The sequence below is a fragment of the Microtus pennsylvanicus genome, chromosome 2, assembly GCF_037038515.1.
Source record: "Microtus pennsylvanicus isolate mMicPen1 chromosome 2, mMicPen1.hap1, whole genome shotgun sequence".
Lineage (NCBI taxonomy): Eukaryota > Metazoa > Chordata > Mammalia > Rodentia > Cricetidae > Microtus > Microtus pennsylvanicus.
The window spans coordinates 133095658-133111730 of NC_134580.1; the positions used below are offsets into that span (position 1 = coordinate 133095658).

The 16073-nt window shown below is 47.8% G+C and overlaps 1 protein-coding gene across 1 annotated transcript in view; it reads left to right on the forward strand.

Moving 5' to 3' along the window:
* Positions 1 to 16073, forward strand: part of Ctnnbl1 (catenin beta like 1) — a 166068-nt gene that overhangs the window by 133124 nt on the left and 16871 nt on the right. The window contains exons 12-13 of the mRNA XM_075962847.1: positions 11713 to 11810; positions 14008 to 14088. Coding sequence (XP_075818962.1) covers positions 11713 to 11810; positions 14008 to 14088 — 179 coding nt within the window. The remainder of the gene's footprint in view (positions 1 to 11712; positions 11811 to 14007; positions 14089 to 16073) is intronic.

A 16073-nucleotide genomic window follows, 5' to 3' on the forward strand; every position in this document is an offset into this window, starting at 1 on the left:
GCAGGGTGACATTGACCAGCCAGCGAGTAACACTGGCCATAGCCAAAATGCTTAGGGTTCTCAGACAGAAAGTAAACAGTTGGCTGAAGCTTGAGCCTGTGATGTAAAATGAGGCTGGGACTACATGCAAAAAGACAATTACTGTAGAGTGTTGTGTCTACCAAGGTTGCTTCTAGCCTGATCTTGAATCAGCAATAAACAACACTTGAGAACTTATCCTTTTGTATTCTCTTGGATTTGTTCTGAAGTCTAGAATTAGTTGTCTTTGTAACTGAGAATTCTGTTACTTTCCTATGTCAGTGTGAGTAATAAAAGTATCCTAGTATTATTTGTTTATCAGAATTTTACAATTAAGTAAAAATCATCTTCCTGACAATCCACAGCTATACGTATGCCCAGTATATGGAATATATGCATGAGATAAACACACAATCTGTGGGAATAATACCCGTGGCTATTGTTAGGGAAGGAATGTGGCAGCACATGAGAGAATTACAGCCAGAGCAAGTGGTCGTTTACAGTCAGTAACCCCATGACTTTGCCTAGTAGGGCTCCCCAACAGACAGTCCTTTGTTTCTGGCAGGTCAGCCTACTGAACACTAATTGTCACCTGCTGTATGCTCCCATGGCATCTCTCAGCAACCCAGCCTTTGAGGAGCTTACTTTCTCTTCAGGAGACCTGCGGATTAGTGTGGTAAGGGCTCTGATGGGCAGCAGGGTGTAGGAACACTCCCACACATCATCCTGGACACTCCACTTCGAAAGCTTAGTCAAGTAGAAGTAGCCTGTGGTTTTTATTTGCCTCGCTAGTGGGGTTGGATGCTCTTTTAATGTTTAAGGGAAAGAATCGAGTTTACTTTCTGTAGAACTGACTAGGTTATTTGTTTCCTAGCTATTGTGATACAAATTCCTTTTCCTAATTGAGCCTCTAGTTTCCTGTCTGGAAATGGGAAGACTGATCAGGTAACCTGTAGAATGTTGTGAGTGTGAAATGGCATGCAGTGTGCACACAAATGCATGGTAGGTTTGCATCTGCGTTACCATTTTAAGGACCCACATACGCCTGCCATGTTTTGAATATTCAGGAACATTTGGGAAGAGTAGGAATATATGTATTTTATGTGTGTGTTAAAGAGGCTATATATAGATGCTCACACAGAGCCATCTGTCTTTCGAAGAGTGTTTGATCTGACTGGCATCAGTATTCAGCTGGAGGGACTGAGCACACACGTGTAACTCTGTATGGGTTGCCACATCCCTGACTAGGCAGATGTCCATTATCGTGAAATGTAAGAAGAGAACAAAATTAATAGTAAAGGCAGAAGCGTGTAATACTGTGGCTTGATTTGACAGGGCCTCCTGCTACTTCAGCTGCCAGTGCCGGCCATGCAGCAGATTAATCTGTATTCCAGCACACTACTGCTGAGGCTGGGATCGATCTAATTAGGGTATTTTGAACATCCTGTTTGCATCTAGAATCTAACCAGAAACCAGGATGTCTGTCCATCTGGGTAGCTGAAGGGAGGTGGGCAGTGGGTTTGGTACTAAAACTGGATGGTGTAATTTTAGAGTATGAAAACAGCACCATGTTTGGTTTCCTTAGAACAAAGGAGCTGAAGGCCTTGGGTGCTGAGTGGAAACAAAGGCAGTGCTGCAGCGTGGCCTTGAATTCTAAAGTAGCCCTCTCCATCTGACCCGAATATGGGCCTGATGTGTGAAATACAGGAGCCACTTCTATCCTGCTAGAACCCTGGCTGACCCTGTGTGTCTGTCTTTAGCCAGCTATTTGGGCTGTTGGAAGGCAGGCGGAGGTTCTAAGGCTGCAGTGGCCAACGAAGCCTGGCAGGATGGATGATGGCTCAGCAGGTAAAGGTGCTTGCTGCCAGCTTGAGTTTGATTCCTGGGGCCCAAGCGGTAGAAGAAGAGAGCCAGCTCCTCTGACCTCCACGTGCACTGTATGTAGCACGTGTAGATACACACGTACACGCACGCACACAAACACATACACGCACGCACAGTCATTCGGATGCAGGGAGCTTTATATTTATTCATAGTCTTGCATTCAAGTTGATTCCTGCCCTGCCCCTGCCTTCTTTCTCCCTTGGCCCTCTGCTTACTTGCCACACGGACCTCTTCTGTTTCTGCACACCCTGTGCCTGTTCAGGTCCTCGGCTTTGGTCGGCTTCTTGGAGCACGCTCACTCATGCTGCTCTTCTGCCTGTTTTCTGCCCACTCTCGCTTTGTGGTAATTGTACCTATTTTTTGTTTTTCAATGGCTTTATCAAAGACATATTACACCTTAGGTGGAGTAGAGCTTGGTATTTTGGTGTATATGGGTGTCACGTTGTTACCAGTATGCCCAGTGCCCATTGGTTGCCCTCATTTCTGTTGTCTGTCATGTCATTCAGAGGCATCTGGGGGGCAGGATCGGTGTATGTCACTTCTGTCCCCAGACACTACCTGACATATGATAGAATTCCTGTGCCTGCTTTAACCTGGGGTCCTCCTCTTGTGACCAGCTCTGTTGCCAGAGCCTCCTCTTCCTTTCTGGTGATTGTAAGCCTGCCCTGCCAATCACACTGAAACTTACCAGAGATCCTAGCAGCACCCTCCTGGGATTCGGAGGCACAGGAGGAGTAAGAGGACATTGCATTTAGGAACTGTTGTGTATCTCATCGCCCCCTCCCATCGCCTGTCCCTCATTATAGCAGACCTTCTACCATGAGGAGTATCCCACTCATCCCTGCCTTCAGGAGTGTGCCCAGTCTGTGCTTCAGAAACTAGATGTGCCCGTAAAACTCAGACTCCTGGCTCCTGCCAGCCTACCAACATTACTTCAAACACCAGTGCGCTCAAGCTGTCTGTTTGCTCTCTCCCTGATTTCAGAAGAGGTCTTTTCCTCCAGTTCCAATTCTGACCTTCTGCTCTTCTCACCCTCTCTTTCCGGCTCCTCCTCATGTCCCCTGTGTCCCCTGCATGCCACTTAGTAGTGTTCTCTGATGTTACTCCCCAGCCTTGTTCATAGGACAGCAAGCTGCCCACAGCCAACTCTTTGATCCCCATGATCTGCTGCTGTGGTGCCTGCACATAGATGCTATCAGGATGTTTTATGCCCTATCGTTGACCTGAAGTTGTACAACTCCAGAACGAGAAGCTATGTTTTATAGTTTGGCAAATTACGTATTCTCTTTTCAACAAATGGTTATTATGGCTAAATATGCTCATTTTTATTTAAAGGTAAGCCTGCCTGCTGAGATGTGCTGTGTCCTTCAGCTCCCTGTAAACAGCCATGCCTGCCTCAGGGATGTCTGCAGGTTCCCAGATTTGTGGATTTTATAAACAGTCACACCCAGTACTTTGTTTTAATCTGTTGTGGGATTAAAGTGAGGTTGGCCTTGCTCCATTTTAATGTTAGAAAGGTTTTTTTCTCACCAGCACCCAGGCAGGCAAAGACACTGCAGGAACTCAAGGAGAGAACTGAGCTCTCCACAGTGCTGTCTGTGGTGGTGTGGCACAGCTCAGATTGCCGTCTGGTGAGTGGAGACAGCAGAGCTCATAGGTGGGTAGGGCAGCCTCATTTTACAGACAAGAAAACCGAAGCAGATAAACCACCAGTCTGAGGTAAAATAGTTAGTAAATGCTGGGGACAGGATTTGAACCCAAGTCTGGTGAATTCACGGTCCTCATCTGGAGCAGACCCTAGTTCAAGTGAGTTCTCGGCACTTGTTTCGTTCTCTGCAGGGAATCTAGTATTCTTCCTTATGAGCAGGCCGGCCTGAAGGCAAGTAGCTCCTCTCACGGAGTGAGTTGCTGTTAACCAAACACATGTTGGGGTTTGGACCTCAATTATTTTTAAGAAACACTGATTCATTCAATTCTATGTAGTGATGTGTACTAGGAGGCTACTTCAAGTACTGTTCTAGAAAGACCTGCTTGGGGTAAGAAGCAACGATTCTTAACTAAGGGACCATCGCTAAGAAATGGGGACTCTCAGAACGTCCAGGCAGAAGTATTCCTCAGATTCTCCAGTGTCCTGATTTGGAGGGAAGGGGGATTGTAGATTTTAGATTCCCATGCCCCTTTCCAAATGTGTTTTTACCTGAGGCAAGTCATACCCTTCCCTAGACCATCATTTCTATATGCAGAACCCCAAAGGAGGCGGACTCGAAAAGCTCTCGCTCCTTCCAGCTCTGAAAAATCATACACCTCTAACTGCCCTGGAAAATCAAACTTTTAGTCCTCTGCATAGATACCATCTAGTTCATTGCTAATCGCCCTGGAGAGGCCCTGAGGAGAGTAAAGCAAGGGAAAGGATGGACCAGAGCCACCCCTCCAGGCAGTTTCAGTAATTAGTGGAGAGGCAGCCAGTCGTCTGTCTGTTGAGCAGGGTGCCCAGCAGGCAGGGAGTTACACGGGCACAGTGTCAGTGCTGGCTTTGACATTCTACCAGGATGCCAAAATGCCCACCTCTCTCACTAGTGAATTGAAAACTAGATTTATCTCACCTTTCCCTTTGTGGATTCCAGGTGTAGGGTGTAGGATGTATAGATGAAGTATGGTGTGGTGTGCGGCACATGTATGTGGTGTGTTATATGTGTAGAGTGTGTGTGCGTGGTAGGGGGATATGGCAGGTATGTCTGTGTGTTTTTCTCTGCAGTGGCCCTACCACATCTGCACGTCCACATTGACAGCTCCATAGCCATCCTTCACCTCCATTTTATCCTGTCGAAATGACAGAGCAGCTGAGCAGCGCTGGCCAGCAGATAAACCTGTTATCTCCTCTGCTCTCTGTGCCAGCAGCTCTCCCCATCTCCTTGGTGTATGAAAAATTGACACCACCTTGGGCTGAAATCTGTTCTTAGGGAAGCTACATTTATTAGTAGCTAATGAAACCTGTGTACTAAAACTTGGGGTGGCTGGAGCGTTTCCCTGTGACATATGACAGGCCAGAGCTTCCAGAGGTAGAAGGAGCATGGAGCTTCGGGTTTGCTTGGCTTAAAGCCCTATCAATCAGGCAGATGACAGCTTGCTTAGTGTACTATGCCGATGGTCAAGGTTTCTCCTGCCTAGACTAAGCGAGCTGTGGACATGCATGCTAAGAGGATTTGGTGCCAAAAGTGATCCTTTCAGAGCCATGTTTCCCTCCTTGAACGTACTGCTCTGGATGCCTTCCCCAGACACCAGTGACCCCTGCCCTCTTGGTAAGGTATGTAAAGAACACATACTTGGTACTTTCTCATCTGCCAGAATCAGCACGATTCAAAGGGAAAATGACTGCAGAGTGAAGTTCTGGTTCGGTATTTGTGGAACTGTGTAAAACTCGGTCTCTTCTTTATTTAGACTCTGAAAGAAATTGCTCTGGAAAAACTAATTCAGTAATGCAGGGAAGGCGGGTGTTATTCATGCCTTCCTCCATATGGCCTTTTGCTTCATGTTAGCCTCATTAAAACTGTGGGTTTTCGTAAATCTACAGTTACATAGTGCCTGTCCTGTGGGCACAGTGAGCCCCTGTGGGGCCTGTTTTCAGGCTGATCTGGTTTCTGGGCTCTCTTGTCCTTCCTTAACAGCCAGGGGATTGGTTTTTGTTTGTGGGAAACATAGCAACAAGGAAAGGGTTGCCGTTTGGAGTCAGAGAACATGGATTCTGCTTTTTCAAGCATGGGATCGCAAATTAACCTCTCCGAGCCGTCAATTCCAGATTGATAAGACTGAGATAAGAGTGGTACCTTTCTCATAGCTTGGCTGTGAGGTGTGTGGACAAATAGTGTGCTGTCATACGTGCGCGACGAACGGTGACCGGGTACCATACCTGCTTTCAGATAGGGTTGGGGAGAGAAGGGCACTGAGAGCCAAGCCATGGCCTCATGCGTGTTACATAAGCATCTAGCCCTCAAATAGGCATCTGAAGCAGCTTCAGAGAAAACAGTAGGCTGGTGCTAACTCTGACTTTGAGCAAGAACTTCCAAAAGACAGATGGCAAACTAAGGAAAATATTCAAAACATACACAAAGAAGGTAGTTTCCTTAACCTACAAGGATCCCTTAGAAATCAAAATTAAGAAAACTAAGTTCACAGGAGAAGCCATGCAAATGTTAGTAAGCATGGTGTGATGAGTAAATCATGTTACCCTGACTATGCTAAAGGAACCTGGTAGCCAAGTGTGCCTATGAGGGTGTTTCTGGGTCAGATTAGCATTCGGATCAGATAGCTGAATAAAGATCATCCTCCCTGGCCGGGCGGTGGTGGCGCACGCCTTTAATCCCAGCACTCGGGAGGCAGAGGCAGGCGGATCTCTGTGAGTTCGAGACCAGCCTGGTCTACAAGAGCTAGTTCCAGGACAGGCTCCAAAACCACAGAGAAACCCTGTCTCGAAAAACCAAAAAAAAAAAAAAAGAAAAAAAAGAGAAAAAAAAAGATCATCCTCCCAGTGTGGGTGGGCATCACCCCGTCTATTGAAAACCCCAAATATAGTAAGGAGGAGGAAGGGCCAGACAGCCCTCAGATATGGTTCTTACCCCTCCAGACAAAGACTGGGGCCTAGTGCATTTGTCCTGAGCCTCGGGCCTTTGGGTTTGCCGTGGAGCTGCTCCTCTGGCTTCCCTAGGTCTTCAGCTTGCAGGTGTGTCTCCAGAGGCACCAAATACCAAACCCTCACCACAGACCTCTGTAGGGTATTCCGCAGTACCCTGTGTCTGGGGAACCCAGTTCATGCACATAGGAAAAGAATGTGGGACAGGCACATGCTAATCAGGCGGCATTCTGGTTCTACCTGTCTGGTTGTTGTCATTTCTCTTGGATGGTGTGCATTGTGAGGAAGAGTGTAGGGGATGGATACTTAGCTACCAATCCCTTTTAGAGATTTTTATTTATTTCTTGTGCATACACACATGATGTGGGGGGAGGGCACATGTGCCACAGCCAACACATATGTGACGGTCAGGACAACTTTGTGAATCAGTTCTTCCTTCCCACCTTTATGTGGGTTCCACAGATTGAACTCATCTCTCCAGGTTTGCATGGCCCGTGTTGTCTGATAGATTTTCTGTACCTGGATAATAGGTTTCTCCACTGATACAGTAAGCAAGATCAAGCCAAATTGAAAAAGTGTAGTAACAACAGGTTTATTTGCACAAAGCAACTCCCAGACAGGTTCTCCAGTTCCAGAACTTGAGGCCAGAGAAGCCACATGCCCAAACTAAAGCAGGGAGATTTATATAGCCTGTCGGCGAGGGGTAATGATGTGTCTGCCACAGACTGGGTTTGTGCCCAAGTAGTCAAAAGCTGGAATGCTTAGGTGGGGACTTGGGCCGCTGGCAGCAACAAGGGAGGGGGGGGGAGTTTCAGTAGAGATCCTCTGAGAGGGTAGGTTTTTTGTTTGTTTGGTTTTTGTTTTAAAGATTTATTTATTATGTATACAGTGTCCTGTCTGTATGTATGCTTGCTGGCCAGATGAGGGCACCAGATCTCATTACAGATGGCTGTGAGCGACCATGTGGTTGCTGGGACTTGAACTCAGGACCTTTGGAAAAGCAGTCAGTGCTCTTAACCTCTGAGCCATCTCTTTAGCCCCGAGGGCAGGGTTTGAAGAGAGGGTCAGGAATGGGGCTTTCCAGATCACACAGGAGTAAACTGGAGGTTCCATCCAAAATTGTCTTTACCCATTGAGCCATCTCTCTGGCCCAAATGACATCAAACATTTTATATGTGATTTTCATGAGTCACGTATCTCATTATTAAGAATATGCCATAAGGAAAAACAGCATAGAAAAGTATGCCAGAATATGTGAATATCATTGCCCTTAATAACAAGAAAAAAATCTCAAACTGGAAGCTGCCAAAAATATTCAGAATTGGCTCACTAGTTAAATTCAGTAGCATTCTACATACCCATTTTAGAAAGGAAGTATATTATATTTGGGGATATATATGTATATAATATAAATTTTCTCTTGAGAATATACACAAGATACTTTGTAGTTTTTTCTTGGGAAGGCAAGATAGTGGGAGGAGAATGGGAAAGGAAAAATACCAGTATAGATACACATAAATAGTAAAGTCTATTTGTGCCTTGTGTAGTTTCATTTTTACCACATGCATCCATTGCATTCTGTTGGGACCAACAATAAAGCAATAAGGGATGCTGCTTCCTTTGGGTACCATGAATTCATCCTTTAGCTTCCTAATAGCCAAGATAGAGGGAACATTGGTAAGGAAAAACAAAAACAAAACAATTCATCAGGAAAGAGACATGTTCCTAGGGTTGGTCTGTAGGAGGAAATGTAGCTGCTGAGACGGGATTAGACCTTGATGTGATCTTGTCTCTGCAGCCCACTCTAAAGTCACTGTGGTCGTGGCTGGTCACTTCCCACAGCTGGTCTTCCATTCCCCACATGCACATGACACTCCACCCAGGCCTTTATAGATTTCCCTGGCTTGGAATGTTCTTTCCTCTTCTACATGGTTACCAGGGTTTAGGATTCAATTTTGTTTCTTCCAGTGGGAAGCATTAGGCAGATGTCCTCTGCTCCCAAGTGTCCCATACCTACCAAGTGACTGAGCCTGCACAGGGCACTATAATAGTTGATTTGTCCTCCCTATCCGTCAGGAGCTCCTTCAGGTGGGGGTGCTGTGTTGTTTGGAGCCCTGGGCACTCACCTGTTGCACTCAAGAGCAAAGTGGTGAATGGCTGTCTGTCATCTAAAGGTAGGACCGTGCCTACCCCCCTGTACCAGCTAGCTGTGGGCATGCTCCACTGTGCTTTGGGCCTGACTTTTTCCATCCATGCAAAGGAGGTTGTTTTGGACACTGGATGAGAACTGGCTGGTGTTCGGTCTCCTTCTGCGGTTGTCAGATGCCTTATATGTATACACAGAGGTTGTTCCCAGCTGCTGTGCTAAGTGATTTCAAAGTTTCAGAGCTGAGTATGTGAGATTCACTGCATTCTTTATGGCTTCTCTCACACCTGTTCACCAGCTGAAGGGCTCAGAGCCCCAACCTGCTCGTTCAGCCTTGACTTGAATTGTGAGTGTAACACCCTCTACCTTCTGGCCTTTTCTTCCTGGCTCACCCAGAGGCCTTGCTTTCCCTGACTATCCCTTCAGAGCTGTCCCTGCTTATGCTACTGCCCTGTCCAGAGCAGAGCCCTGGTTGGTTGTCTGTAACCTGGTTCTTTCTATTCCGCATACAAGGCCACATTCCTCTGAACCTGGACTGGGTGCTTTACCCAGAGGTATGAAGGCATTAAAGAGACATCCAGAACTCAGTAATGGTCTTCCTACAGAGAGTCTGCTTCCTTCCCATTCATTCAGCAAGGCTTCCCAAAATATCTCCTGTATATGCCAGGCTGGAATGGGGGCGGGGATGAGAGGTAAGCAGTGACCAAAGCAGACTGGAGCCCTTGCCTTCCAGCAGCATATGCTCTGATTGAAGGAGATGGTGAACAAAGTCAGTAACACTGGGCGCTTCCTGTGGAGGGAAGGAAGGCTTAATGAGATCTAGAACTGCCGTGTTGCAGCTTTGCATGTTCAGAGTGTGGACAAGGGAGTCTACTGGAGAAGGCTGAGGCCCCTGAGTCTAAAGAGTAAGCATCTGGGTGACTGCATTGGCCTTCGCCTGACTGTTGCTTCTTGAAGCAGGAGCACCCAGCAACAGAAGCAGCAGTCAGATGAAGGTCAGGAGCCATTGCTGAAGAAATATCTTTATGCCCTGTAAAGACTATGCCCAGGGACAAGCATGAAAGCAAGGACATCTGCTCTTGGGCTGTGGCATGTTGTGGGCAGGGGTGAGAATAATTCAGACCCGAGTGGGGGACAGTGATGGTGGTGTAGAGCTGGAGTCACATCTGAGGGAGAACTAAATGGTGTCTTCCTGAAGGATCTGCTGTGGGGCTTGAGAACCTGGTCGCCTGAAGCGAATGAAGCAGGCTGGAGAGGGAGGGTAGGATCTTGCCGTTAGCTGGTTACGCTGAACAGACCTGTCAGACAAGTATGTGGGAGAAGCAGTGACTGTATGACTCGAAAGGACATTCAAAGGACAGGTCTGGCTACAGGTTCAAGTTCGTGCGTCACAGTGTGTAAATAATGGTTTCCAAAGACATGAGACACAATACAGGATGAACCCAGCTCTGCAGATATCTGAGAACAAAGGCTTCTGGCTTAAGGTGGGAACATGAGGGGTATAAGCAAAGGAGGACGCACCCAAGCCTAGGATGTCACAGCAGATGTTGGATGCTTCCCTGTGGCTCTTTGAAGTTCAGTCACAGAACTCAGAACTCTGGGTAGCACCTACATATGAAGGTGCTTTTCAACTGTCAGATGTCATCCATGTTGAGAAATTTTTCCCATTTTTTAAAAATTATTTTGTTATCTTATTTGTATGGGTGTTTTGCCTCCATGTATATCTGTGTAATGTGTATGTGCCTGGTGCCTAGAAGAGGACGTCAGATCTCCTAGAACTGGAATTTCAGGCATTTGTGAGCTGCTATGTTGGTGTTAAGAGTTGAACCCAGGCCCTTAACCACTGACACATCCCTCCAGCCCCCTCTTTTTAGTGTGTATATGTACATGTCTCCATGAGTGTATGCCAAGTATGTGTGGGTACTGGAGGTACAGGCTATTGTTAGCCATCCAATGTGGCTGGGAACCAAACCTTGGTCTTCTGAAAGAGCAGTGAGCACTCTTAACCTCTGAGCCATCTCCCCAGCACCAACGATTTATTTCAGAATAAACTTTGTCATTTCCTTATGAGTAGGTATCTGTGACATCCTATTCAAGGTCATTGCTGAAAGAATTTTAAAACTGTGGTGTGTGTGCTTGCATGTGTGCGTGTGTGTGTGCAACTGCACACGTATGGAGCTGGAAGACAGCCTTGGGTGTGAGTCCTCACTTTCTACCTTGCTTGAGACAGGACCTCTTGTTTGCTGCGCTATATGCCAGGGAGCCCTCCTCGTTGCTCCTGGGATTCAGACGTGTTCTACCATGCTTGGCTTCTCTGTGGGTTCTGGGGGTGTGAACTCAGGTCCTTATGCCTGCACAGCCATTCTTTACCCATGAGCCATCTCTCAGGAATCTTTTATTGCTTAAAGAGAAAACTGGCTTCAGAAGTGAAGCCTGCACCATAGCCTGCAGTTGTCTCCTTTGCAAGGCTGGGGTAGCACTGTGTGAGGGAAGCCGCTGGGCTGCAGGGCGAAGGAGGCTGGCACAGTAGGAAGTGCTCACCTTCCAGCCCCCCTCAACATCAAGTGGGGGTCAGCTCAGCAGAGTTTGGACACTATCACACTTTGTATTTCATTCCAGGGAAAGTTGCAAGGCAATTTGAGAAGTGACAGAATGTTTCTCATTCATCCTTCACTCATGTCCTGGCTGGTGTTCGTATTCTGTTCACAGGGCCTGTCTCTAAGTGGGGGATTAGTTTGAAATTCTGTTGTGGACAATACAAGTCAATTAATTCCAGGCAAGATAGAAATTCTCACCTCCCTTTGGTCTCCTTGCTCACTCTGTCCTTGAGGATGTCATCCCTTCTGACTGTGTATCTGTGCGGCGTGCCCAGATAAATTTAGTTTTCTGATGACACCATTGAGGTTCTTGTCTTATTAATCAATAGTCTCAGTCATTGACGCCTCCTTTCTCCTCCTCTGACAGAGCAGACTGGGCTGAAAAGGTAATAATTACTGCTGTGATCTCAACGTGTTCTCTTCTTTCCTTCCCACCCCAGAGCATGTCTGTTCGATCCTGGCTTCCCTCCTACGCAACCTGAGAGGGCAGCAGCGGACCCGGCTTCTGAATAAATTTACTGAGAATGACAGCGAGAAGGTGGGTAACTGTGACCATGAAGATAGGACCAGGCCCAGAGTGCTGGGGAGACAGCTCCTCCCTTGAGGGGTGCTGGTGCCAGTGCTTCTCCCCTGAAGTATCTTCTCCAGCATCTGAGTCTGTTGCTTTGTGTCGTGAAGGTTCCTGAGTTTGCAGTCTTGTGTTCAGATGTCCTTTCCCCTCGAATGCCAGTGCCTCCTGGGGTGGCAGCAGTGGACACCTGGGGCTTTTCAGACCTGGGAGAGGAGAGTATAAGAGGGTTTAGGGTGGAGTGGAATGCACAGCATAGCCAGGTGACTGAAAACATGCTTTGGAGCCAGAGGTCTGTAGTTAAAACTGTTTTGCTATTTTCTAGATATGTGGGCTACAGACATGACTCAGACACTTGGCATATAATCACAGAGACCAGAGTTTAGAAACCCAGAACCCATGTAAAAGCTGGACAGGTGTGGCAGCCACCCTGATCCCAGCATGCGGAAGGCAAAGCCCAGGGATCCCTGGGGCAAGCTGGCTGACAATTAACTAGACTAGCTGGGGTCCTTGAGCGTTGGCTCAGCAAGAGACTTTGCTCCAGTAAGCAAAGTGGAGCACAAGCAAGGAGGACACCTGCTTCAACCTCAGACCTCTGCATGCACACACATGTGCAAGACAGAAGAGGTGTGTGCCACTCTAGAAGACTCAGTGGTGGGTGGGGGCGGGCGGATTCCATGAGCTCTCACTAGGTGGTGAGGAAAGAAGGGTCTTGAAAGGAAATGCTGAGCAGCCAGTGGCTGCAGAAGCTGGTGGAGATCACTACGCTGTGTGAGACCAGAGAGCATTCCAAGCCAGAAGAACTGAACAGTAACAGTAGCTACCATTTGTTGAATGACGCTGGGGCATGGGGAACAAGGCGCCACCATCACCGTGCTGTGCAGAAGCTGCAGTTTATCCTGGTGTCCATGTCACCCGTGTTTTCAGTAGGAAACTGAAGCTTAGAGGCATCACGGGAATTGCCCAAGATCATGCCGCTAATACCCAGAGCTGGGGCTTGAACCCGGGTTGCTGAGTACAGGAGCCTGTGTCTCTGTCCACCCTGTGTATAACAGGCAGTTCCAGAAGAGAAGGCGCTCAGAGTCCCCATTGTAACACATGATAATTACATTCCTGCTTATACCCAAGGTAGGGCTGGGGCACAGCCTTCAGAGGGTCCTGCTCTGCCCCTTTGAGCTGTTTGTGCTGCCCAGTAGCAATGTACCACAGCACAGAGCATCTCAGCAGTCACACTGTGACATCATTTGACGCTCCGTGCTCCAATTTCCACACCTTTGGAGTAGGAGTGACATCATGTCCCTACTACCTGATATACTTTCTCATGGTAAAGGAAATCATGGACATAAAAACATGTGAAGGGAAATGCATCAAGTCACCAAGTCGCAATCAGCTGCCAAGCATTGGGGCTTGGGTGCATTTGCCTGAACTGTTTGCAGCTACATTGGAGCAACATGATATCAGCTCTAGTGCAGAAAAAGACTGCTCGCCAGCAGCTATGGTGGCGCCAGCCTGGCGGGTAGGTCAGAAGTCTGGCCAGCATCAAGGCGGCACTCTTTCTGTCCTTTGAAGGCCGTGGGGAAAGTGAACCTTTCCAAACCCATTTGGTGTCCCCAGGCCATGTTCCAGGATGGCTTTGCTAAGCTGAAAACTGACTCAAGTTATTTCTGAACAGAAGTCAAAGTCTTTTTTTCAGGTTGCTGAAGGAGTTTTTCTGGCTCTCTCTTCTGACTCAAAAGCAACTAAAAAGATTTTACTCTGGCTTTTTTTTTTTTTTAAGATCAGCTCTGGGGCAGAATCTGAACATGAAAGGTTTCAGTTGGAAAAAAGAACTTTAAGTTCTAAGTGAATATCAAGTATGTAGCTTCAAGTGCCTTCGCTTTACAAGAAGAGACTCAAATGTTTATTTATTTATTTGTTTATTGCTAACACTTGAATTCCCTGGAGTCCTAGAGGGGCTAGCACTCTTCCTTTGAGCAGTGGGTGTGTGTTCAAGCTGGTGCATGCTGGGTGCTATTCTCACCAGCACCCTGTTCTGCTCTGGGTGTGTCCCTGATGTCCATCCCCCATATCAGAGGTAGAAGGGTGGGTCTCCCTTTGCAGGCAGCGACAGTGAAGTGTGTGGGGAGGTGCTCTTCCCTTCTCACTCCTCCCCGTGGTTCTCTTTCAGGTTGACAGGCTAATGGAGTTGCATTTTAAATATCTGGGTGCAATGCAAGTGGCCGACAAGAAGATTGAAGGGGAGAAGCATGTATGTATCCCTGCCCACTTCTTGCAAATTCCTGACACACTCCATTTGGTCCCTTGTGTGCCTTCTCTCTCTGCACAGGACAGGTAGACCAAAGGTGCCTCTACAGCCATGGGCCACCTAACATGTCTTAAGGGCAGAGTGGAAAGCCACTGTGGTGTACATATGTATTAGTTTCTGTTATTGTTGTTTTGATCAAATACCGGACAAGTTAAGGGAAGAGGATTTGGTTTTGGCTCACAGTTTGTGGCTGCACAGTCTATCAGTCTGTAGGCATGGCAACAGAAGCTTGAGGCAGCCAGTCACAAAGCAGGAAGAGGCAAATACTGGTGCTTAGCTCGCTTTCTTTTCTTTATTCAGCCCGGGACCCCAGTCCATGGGATGGCGCTGGGGAGGCCTTCCTTCTGAAAACACCCTCATAGTCATACCCGGTGTGCATTTCCCAGAGGCTCTGAACCTAGTTAACAGTCATGGTGTAATGCCCTTCTGCAAGTGGGGAGCTATTAGGAGGAAGGATGTAGTAGGACTGACCCAGGTCACCCTAGGAGTTTGGGACAAGACCCTAGGCAAGCACAACTCTCAAAAGTACCCAAATACAGTGCCAGGATTTGGTACCATAGTGACCAAGTTGTTGAAGAAGTGGTGGGGGGGAGGGGGGATTCTAAGGAAGGAATCCCATGGGAGGAGAGCAGGAGGAAGCTGAGAAGTCAGTAGACCCAGCTTTGCATTCGCAGACGGTCCAGGAAATAAAGGCTCCATCTCTGTGGCCAGGCCAAGCCCTAGACTGCCATGGCTTACCGTCTTCTGCTCCTACAGCTTGCTGAGGGCCATGGGCCTGGCTGGGTTTCCTATTCTTCTGTTAGGTGGCCTCCATGCTTCTCTCCTGCCTCCATACCATTCCATCTGCAGCGCTGTGGCTTACTCAGCTCACATCTTAATCAAGGCAGGTTGTCACATTTGCCGATTGTCCAGTCTGTCTTCTGTCCTGCAGACACTCCCAGGGTGCAGCCGTAGTACGGTATGATCGCTTCCCTGCTTCCTGCTGTCTGCAGGAGGCCCTGAGTTTCCTTGTGATCTTGATTTTCTGGCTCGCAGTTCTCACCTTGGAGGGGCATTTGAGGCTTTGGAGCCTCTCTAGCAGGAGTGTTTCAGCACCCACCCGAGTAGTAGGCAGAGCTGATCATCCGCTCTGCACAGCTACACTGGAACTGGGGAATCCGGATGTGGGACCATGAGACCTGTTTCTTCGCCATTTCCTGCCCAGCGCTCCCTCTCTGCCATAAAACACACCCCACCTAGGCAGGCCAGTAGACTATAACTATTTCTCACTCCATGAGTTCCCTGTGATCTCTAGGCCTGGTAAGTGCTCAGGTGTTTTGCTGATTGATTGAATTGATTGATAGGCACTTTCTTCTTTCACATAGAGATCCAGGTGCAAGATAAAGGCAGGGACTCTAAATGCTGAACTGGGCTTAGACACCTAGGCCAGCTCCTCGGCCTGCTCCTTCGTCTCATCTGGTACTTGAGGAACACTGAGTGACTGGCAGGGTGTCATAGTAAGGAAGCCTTTCCTTGTAGACACACTTGTAGGTTCTCTAGCTCTGTGTGGGAATAGCCGTGACACTGCCCCTGAGAGAACCTGCTGGAGCAGGTTTTAAGTGGCGGAAGAAAGCCTGCCAAGCAGACTCGCCACTTTGAAACTGCTGCCCGCCACGACTTTCACTGCTCCTCGTGTGCCTCCTAGGTCCCTCTACCTTAATACTTGACTCAATTCAGTGGGCCATCCTTTGGTAACTGCTGTTTTGACAATGGGATGGATTAAAAACCTAAGGAGAAGACCTGAGGATGCAGCTCAGTCGGTGGAGCGTTTGCATGCACAAAACCCTAGGGTCAATCCCCAGCACCGTGTAAACTGGGTATGGTAACATTTTCATTTAATCCGAGCACTTGCATGGTAGATGCAAAAAGACAAGAAGTTCAGGGTCACC